Here is a 9,113-nt window from a genome sequence, read left to right as displayed (position 1 = left end):
TCTATAATGTATTGCTGGGATTTGTTGTACTCCTCTATAGCTGGTGATATTCTGCATTGCGCTGTATAGAGGACTACAAGTCCCAGCAATAATACATTATACAGCGCAATGCAGAATACCACCAACTTATGTACTATTGCTGGGATTTGTTGTATTCCTCTATAGCCGTTGCCATTCTGCATGCATTGCTGTATAATTTTATACTTTCCATTTTACTATATTGCACACCACACTATCTTTTTTTTCTTTTTTACTTCCACCGCTCCAAGCTTGCTCCTGTGATGGACTACAACCTCAATACAAACTAGTAGTCCTATCACTGGAGCCATTTTTTAAACTTTATTTTATAGTTTATCCGATTAACCGATTAATCGAACTTAATAATCGGCTAACTAATCGATTTTGAAAATAATCGTTAGCTGCAGCTCCTATGGAGGTTGTACACACACGTTGTGGTCACGTGTGTTATGGCACCGGTTCTTTATGAATGAGCTGCCAACGCACCACAAGGCATGAAAAAAGCAAGCAAGACCACTGTGCGTTGTGGTGCACTGTAGTGCAAGGCGCTCTACTGTACAATGCATGTGGGTCATGTAAATGGCCCTGCAGGTGTGGTACCATGCTTTTTGGCAACGTGTATTAATGTGCACGTTGCCACAACCCACAAGTGTGAATGGCCCCCGGAAAAAAAATGCAGCCACCACATCTAAGGACTGCTAAGCTGCAATATTACTTTTTTTTTTTGTAGGGATAAAATATACCTTGGGGTGTATTTGTAATGTTCTTACACAATATTCACACAACTTTTACACTTTTTTTTTCCCCAACTAGAAATCTTGGGAGAAATTTATAAATGTGTGTAGTTGTGAAGTGTCCACTAGATGGCACTATAGTCCATTGTTTCCCAGCCTGCAGCATTTGTGTTGTGACCTGGTTGGCTCTATAGCCAAGTCACTACTTGTCGCTCGCCATTCCTGTGGACCTGCATGATTCAGACTGATCTGGAGAGCATTTGTTATTTTTATACATAAATATATATGTGTGTATGCGCATGTTAAAGATTATTTGTTATAGCAATTGTCACACCACAAGAGTATTCCATAGTATAGCTGTGAGGGGTTACTTTGCATACTGATCATAAAGGGGATGTAAAAAAAAAAAAATTACTGCCGCTGTGTATATTCCTTTAAAATTAAAGCAGGTATAAAGTATAAATAAAGTTGAGGCACATTATTTATTACAGGTATTTATAGTTTTATACAGCACCAACAGTTTCCTCAGCGCTTTACTGCACATTCATATCCGTCTCTGCCCGCAAGGAGCTTACAATCTAAGGTCCCTATCTAACATGCACACATACAGGGCCAATTTACACAGGAGCTAATAAACCTTCCAGCATGTGTTTGTGGAGTGTGGGAGGAAACCCACGCAAGTACAGGGAGAACATGCAAACTCCATGCGGATAGTGTCCTGACCGGGATTTGCACCAGGAACCCCCAGTGGTGCAACAAAAAATATTTTAACAACTTTTTGTTACTAAAAGTGCACAAATAGCTTTTCCAATACCTTATTCTAGTCATTTTAGTAGCGGTCATGTGACTGCTATAATCTTATCTGTAGTCTCCTGGGCAAGAACTGTGGGTGGAGAAATGCATTTGTACTTGATGACGTGATGCTATCGCATACCACTCCCAGCCTCTTCCTCCAGAGTGACAATGCTTTAGTGCATTTTTTTTTTATTTTGGCCTGGACATAGACTTTACATTGGTCTTCTGTCTATATAACAACACTCGAGTGGGAAAAAGGAGAGGCAGCACTAGAAGGCCCATGCATCGCCATCTCATGCCTGTGCCCATTCATCACCATCTCATGCCTGTGCCCATTCATCACCATCTCATGCCTGTGCCCTTGCGTCGCCATCTCATGCCTGTGCCCATTCATCACCATCTCATGCCTGTGCCCTTGCGTCAGCATCTCATGCCTGTGCCCATGCATCGCCATCTCATGCCTGTGCCCATTCATCACCATCTCATGCCTGTTTGTGCCCCTGCGTCGCCATCTCATGCCTGTGCCCCTGCGTCGCCATCTCATGCCTGTGCCCCTGCGTCGCCATCTCATGCCTGTGCCCCTGCGTCGCCATCTCATGCCTGTGCCCCTGCGTCGCCATCTCATGCCTGTGCCCCTGCGTCGCCATCTCATGCCTGTGCCCCTGCGTCGCCATCTCATGCCTGTGCCCCTGCGTCGCCATCTCATGCCTGTGCCCCTGCGTCGCCATCTCATGCCTGTGCCCCTGCGTCGCCATCTCATGCCTGTGCCCCTGCGTCGCCATCTCATGCCTGTGCCCCTGCGTCGCCATCTCATGCCTGTGCCCCTGCGTCGCCATCTCATGCCTGTGCCCCTGCGTCGCCATCTCATGCCTGTGCCCCTGCGTCGCCATCTCATGCCTGTGCCCCTGCGTCGCCATCTCATGCCTGTGCCCCTGCGTCGCCATCTCATGCCTGTGCCCCTGCGTCGCCATCTCATGCCTTTCTCACTGCTTTGTCTGATGAAGAAACCGAATATAGGGTTCCGAAAACGTTAGCATTTGTGACACCATTTGTATCTAAACGTCAATAAAGGATGGATCACTAATGTGGACCTTGGTGTGCTGGTGACCTTGTTCTGGTTTTGCAGTGCCAGCTGTTGCCCACTTCAGCACCCATTAAAGTTATACATGGCGATTTATGTATTGTATATAATGGGGACATTTCTAATAACATCTTATGCCTGTATCATCATCCCATTGGCTGGTCATTAGGCAGCGGGGACCTGGATGACCAGCTTGACCCAAAGAAGACCAGTCTAGATTGGGGAGTGTGCACGAATTTGAGTGTTCAGGCTTACTTATGTAATATTTCTTCCTTTTAGTTTTGGCCTGACTCTTCAGCTTGAGTGTCAGGAGCACAGGACACCATTGATGTCTTATTCAGTACCGGACCTTGCATGCTGCATCCCAGCTCTTATAGCTCTGTGCCAAATCACACAATCTGGTTATTCACTCGCCTATTGAATACAATACTGTGATTTGTCTCTGCTATGCACTCTCAGGAGCTGGGACACAATGCTGTAGGTTAGGTAGCAGCAACTGTCACTTCAGATGACCTCTGCTCTCCTGATAAAGTGAAGGTTTATACATCTACAGTAATCTAAACATCACAGGAGCCAGCAGGATTTTTTTTTTCAGGCGCCAGCTCCATAGATGACAATTAGAAAAAAAACCTCAACAGTTAGGCACCAGCTGGATTTTAAAGGATCATTGGCTACCTGGGAATTCTCCAGCTCTGCCTTAAATATGTTTCCAGTCGCTGATTGTTTTTTCAGCCAGTGCTTATATGTACATTAAACTCTCCGTTATCCAGCAAACACAGGGATTGGTAGTTTCTGGTTGCTTCATAGTTACTATTAAAAATCGGTCTAACCAATGCCATACCCCATACTATACCATAACATAAACTCTGTATTGACTTTATATTAATGTTGAAATGCAGTAATCAAAAGCAAATTAAGACAAATAGACACACAATTGTTTCCAGGATAATACATGCTGCAGACCAATGAGTACACAGGATTTTTTTATTTTCTGGTTAGATGAGAGTTCAGTTTTTTTTTGTTTGTTTTTTTAATTCTGGATAAGAGAGGTTTTTACTGTGTTTTTTTTAGAGAGAGAGAGAGAGAGAAATGCTGAACTATGTTGTGTCTCTACTTGTAGGTGCGAGTCTGTATTGGAACCCCCCACCATGTCCTGAGGAAGAGGAGTCCCTGAACAAACAGGATGAGTCTGAGCTATGTAATGTTCTGACTGCTGCTGTGAACAATGAGCAAGATACAAGCAGCACCACCATCACTTCCTCCTTAAAATCCGTGGACATGTACAGCTTTGCAGAGAGCAGTCAGCTGACAGACTGTGCTGGCCATTCTCCTCTTGCACTGCAGCCGTGAGTATCTCTGGTTTCTCTAAACACTTCATACTAACCATTATACTCTTATATTGGACTGTGATTTGATGGTGCCCGGACTATGTGCAATGGAAGTCTTTAGAGAGGTTTGCTTTTTATGGACTTCTGTGTTCAATAAAGACATTAGAGTCTTCAGTTTTGGGTGGTCGTCAGTGGATTGACCTTGGCAAGTTATCATAAGGGGCTATAGAGGCAAATGCTCCCCCAGCAGATTTCTGGCTTCACACACACCTGTAGCCATCATTATGAAGGGATCTTCCACTTGACATCTTTCTGCACTTGTTGCACCACATATAATGCAGCAGAAAGGGTAAGACTTGGATGGTTGATCTCTTAATGGGAGGCATTATGAAACCCATGGTGGGGGAATCTTAGTGAAGATCATTGGTGATATAAGGTAAATTAAGCATTGGCAAGAAATGTATCTTCCAATGTAAAGGGTTTCCATCATTTTCATGCATCTTTGTGTTTATTGGTACATGGAATGTCCGCAGCATATGATTTACTATGAGCACGGAAAGAAAAACTGACCGCATTGCTTGAAAGTTTTGGATGGCTGTGGTTGATTTAAAGCTTTGCCAATATCTAGGCAGCGCAGTGGCTTAGTGGTTAGCACTTCTTCTGCCTTGCTGCACTGGGGTCTTCGTTTTGAATCCCGGAGTTTGCATGTTCTCCTTGTGCTTGTGTGGGTGTCCTCTGGGGACTCTGGTTTCCTCCCACACCGCAAAGACATGCTGGAGGGTTAGTTGGCTCCTATCTAAGTTGATCCCAGTATGTGTATGTATGGGAGATTGGGACCTCAGATTGTAAGCTCCTTGAGTGTGGGGACCGATGTGAATGTGTCGTCCTATAACGTGATGCATTCATTTTGGAGCTATATAATAACCTGTAGTAATAATAATCTAATATCTATGCGGAAATCCTGTAGTCCTAAATATTTTCGAATAAAGAGCAAGAGTCGATCAAAAAGGAGACAAAAAACAACCGAAGAAGAAGTTCACATCGTTCGATTTCTATTTTCAATTGTAAGTGACTGTTGCTGTTGTCACTTGTGTGATTCCATCTCGTGTGCTCTAAATCCTTTTTCATTCAAATTTTTTTTCTTGCACTTCTAGTAGTCAAGTCACCATTCCGTTTCTACAGTGACCTTCAGTACATTCATACATAGAGTATCCAGTTTGGGTAGTTTTGGCAATATGAGAGGCGAGGCTAATCTGCGAGTTACAGAATAAGGCGACATAAGGACAGGAACATTTTTGTCATTGTAATATGGAATATATAGACGTGTAATGGAATAAAAAAATTACGTTACAGATGTGTGTGACATCGGGGAGAATCTGGTAATAACAAGGTGATGCACACTTTAAGCTAAGAATTCATCAATATTAAAGTGACACTAAACTCAGAAGATACATTTTTGTTAATTGTTAAAGTACTTGAATTTTTCTTTGTGTATCACGCGGCTGTAGAACCTCAAATCATCTCTGAATTGGTGCCGACACTGTCCTTCCTTCTGGAGGGTGGCTACTTTTTGTTCCCCATGGTGCCTGCGTGTGTTGTAAAGTAGTCACCACTCCAAGCTCACTCCTGTGATGGACTACAATCTCAGGTTTAGTTTACTAATTTGTATTGGCATTGTAGTCCATCACAGGAGTGAGCTTGGAGTGGTGACTACTTTACAACACACGCAGGCACCATGGGGAACAAAAAGTAGCCACCCTCCAGAAGGAAGGACAGTGTCGGCACCAATTCAGAGATGATTTGAGGTTCTACAGCCGCGTGATACACAAATAAGATACATTTTTGTTAATAGTTAAGGTACTTTGAATACATTTTTGAAATGTACGTCCTGAGTTTAGTGTCGTTTAAGCCCAAACCATCTCAATATTTTCCTAGCCACTATTTCTTATAGAAGTTCTTGTCTGTTTGGATATTAAAAAAAATCTACAGTTAGGAATTGTGTAAAACTGCAAGCTCAGATTTTATTGTAGCTTTTTATGTTGCTATATATATCTAGATGTGTATATATATTAGAACGCATGCCTCCTCTTGCATGGTTCAATGCCTCCCTCTCCGCCCACATCTTGAAATGTCAGTTGGATGCTTATCTGCTCCAGACTGTAGGACTGGGTGGATGCTTTCAACAAACAGAAAAAATACTAATACTCCCGACTCTATTAATTTTTTTTTTGTTTTTTCACATCCTTTTCATGTATAATGTTCTATTGCTAGATCTAGGGGACAATCGATGCTAACGGGGATGGTGATCTACTTTTAACCACATGTAATCATATTGCATACAATTACATGCGGACTGTCACTTTCAAATGCAGCCACTGTCACCTGATCATTAACTTGAATGGATGACAGCTGCAACTTCTAAATGGCATTTTGGGATTCCTGCCACAGGAATCTCAAAACGCACCCACTACGTAGCAGTGACTGAAACCTAACTGTAGTATAGTAATTAAAAAATAGCTGAGAGGAGACAGTCACATGACCGGCTCTCCGCATGTCACAACGTTTGCTGCGTTACGCAGAAGGAACTCCATGAATGAACCAACCGACGTTATACATAGTAGGCCACATTTTATAAATGGAACATAATATGCGAACCCTGATGTGCCGACCCCAGCTGAGTATAACACAAAGCAGCTATCGTCTTCTAGTTCGGCCCTTAGGTTTATAGAGGCTATTGGGTTCTCTCATAAGAAAGCCTAGCACTACATATCTGTTGTATGCAGTCTGTAGGCAGTTCTGAATAGTAGTAGGTCAAATACACAGGCAATTCACAGCATAGCAGTAAATTACTAAGCAGAAAAGCTCCAGTTGCACCCTCCGTGTTATCTGCTGGCTGCAAGTGATCACTGTAAACTATTTGTATTAAATATTTTATATTTATCTTGCTGAAAACTTTTTTTTTGTTTCTTGTACTTTAAATGTGTAAAAACGCATACAAGTGCATTTGTGCATCATCATTAACTTGCTTTTTAAGGCTTTGTCAGGAGACCTCATGTAGTGGCTGCAGAATCGCTGCTGCTAGTGTTTTTGTAGCTCAGGCGCATTGAATTGCCACAGCAGTTCCAGCAGATTTTGCTCAATAGCTCAGTGACTGGCAACATTTGAAGCTGGCTACAGAATATGCAGCTTTCACACTCAGCACTTGTCCTTCCTGGGATCGGCTGTTTACGGGTGTACATCCAGTGTGAATGAGGCCTAAAGGAGAGTTAAGTGGTGAGTAAAATATATACTTCCCCCATATTTGGAGCCCTTGTGTGACACTGAAGCTGTCGCAGGTCGGCTCTAGATCAGGAAATGAGCGATCACATACTGCTGACCACTCATTTCCCGATCTTTTCCACGCAGTGAGCAATGACGGTTAGTCACCACTTCCCGCAAGGATTCTCCCCTCTCAGTTCCTCCAGCTCTCGCTAGAGGAATGGATGAGGGAGGGGGCTGGCCCTGCCTGTCAATCAACCAGCGGGCTGGATCCAGACTATATTGGTGGAATCCGTCCCGGCTGGAGTGCGGGAGCTGAATTTTGGGTCACAGGAGGACTTAGTATATGTCTTGTGATCCTTAAGAGAATTATGGCCAAAAAGCTTGGGCTATAGTTCTCTTTTTAAACATAATGGAGAGAATTTGTCAAAACTGGAGTGCACAAAAACTGGGGTCGTTGTCCATGGCAACCTATTCGCTTCTCACTTCAGTTTGTACTGTTAAAGAGGAACTTTACCCATTTCTTCTAATGATAACAAATACGCCTTTTAAATATGTCTAGTAATTATTATTATTATTATGCAGGATTTATATAGCGCCAACAGTTTGCGCAGCGTTTTGCAATATAAGGAAGACATTACAATCACAATACAATTCAAGACCAGATGCTAAGGAGGGCCCTGCCCGTGAGAGCTTACAATCTAAAAAGGACAATCTACAAACAGCTACCTATAGATAATTGCCGGCTTTGTATTCTTTGCATCCCCTTTTTTTCTTTTCCTCCCCATTCTTCTCACGGTGGCCATTTTTACGAAGGGCAGATTACTATATCTCTGGCACATGTGACTAGGACATGTGACCATGCACATCATCTTGGGAGGAAAATGCCTTTCCCTGAGATCTTGTGAGATTTCCCAGCAATGCTCTGCTGATGTAACCTTCCCAGGATGCAATGCTTGGGCACAATTACATCACTTATGCACAAGAGGACCAGGAAGCAGAAAAACATTAATTGTGGGTAAAAACAAAACTGTAAATGTTTTATATGAAATACCCTCATGACAATCTGGAACCTCATACCTCATGTGGAAAAAGGGGAAAGTCAAGTAGAAATGTTTGTTTTTTTCTCAGGTCAGCATTACAATAGTTCAAGGCTCTCAATGTTCTCATTACAAAAAATGTTTTGGGTTTCCTATAAAGCTTATTGACCGTGTTTTTATCTTTCTATTCTCAGCATATGTAATACAAGGAACGAGCCTCAGTCTTCTCAGCTTCTGCATGATGGGCGATCTTCAACAAGTGCCAGCGGTTATGATGCATCTCAAGAGCACCCGGAAAACCAAAAGACTTCAGATCATGGATTGTCTGTCCCCAGCCTGGCTTCAGAGAGGTTTTATCAAGGTTTACTTGTAAGTATATTGATATGTTTGCAATTGTGTGATTTGTGTATTTCCCATTATTGTATGTCGTCAATGGGGACAATTCTCTTCTCTTTATCATAGGGAAAAATATATTTAACTGACTTTTTTAATCTGTTTCATCCTGTTAAAACCATAAATCTGTCTTGTTTTCAGTGCCCAGGATTGCAGGGATGTCACAAAGACTTTGCTAACTGAGAGGCAGCTTGAGTTGTATATTATTGTATTGCTGACTTGCTTGATGTGCCCCAGCATGTTGTGCAGTGGTTAAAGCAGTGAAGGTCATCTTCCAAGGTATAGGGGCCTCAACTGTGCCCCCTGAGAACAGCAAAATGTGGTTTGTAGTTAGGGATGCACCAATACTGAGTATTTGGGGCGAGTACTCTTACTCGCCCAAATGCTCCCGATGCCTATCCCGATACTGGAACATCAGGGAGCTGGGCGGCAAGTCATTTATCGGACCAATCAGGAAGTCATTACT

The 9,113-nt window shown here is 42.8% G+C and overlaps 1 protein-coding gene across 1 annotated transcript in view; it reads left to right on the top strand.

The window, feature by feature from the left end:
- The window catches only part of STIL (SCL/TAL1 interrupting locus), a 35,323-nt gene that overhangs the window by 23,101 nt on the left and 3,109 nt on the right, over positions 1-9,113 (top strand). Inside the window, exons 16-17 of the mRNA XM_018553014.1 lie at positions 3,749-3,974; positions 8,449-8,623. Of these exons, the coding sequence (XP_018408516.1) occupies positions 3,749-3,974; positions 8,449-8,623 (401 nt within the window). The remainder of the gene's footprint in view (positions 1-3,748; positions 3,975-8,448; positions 8,624-9,113) is intronic.

The sequence above is a fragment of the Nanorana parkeri genome, unplaced genomic scaffold (genome assembly GCF_000935625.1).
Source record: "Nanorana parkeri isolate BGI_ZX_2015 unplaced genomic scaffold, ASM93562v1 scaffold106, whole genome shotgun sequence".
Taxonomy (NCBI): Eukaryota; Metazoa; Chordata; class Amphibia; order Anura; family Dicroglossidae; genus Nanorana; species Nanorana parkeri.
Note: the sequence above shows the minus strand (reverse complement) of the source record. Positions and strands in the feature narration are given on the sequence as shown.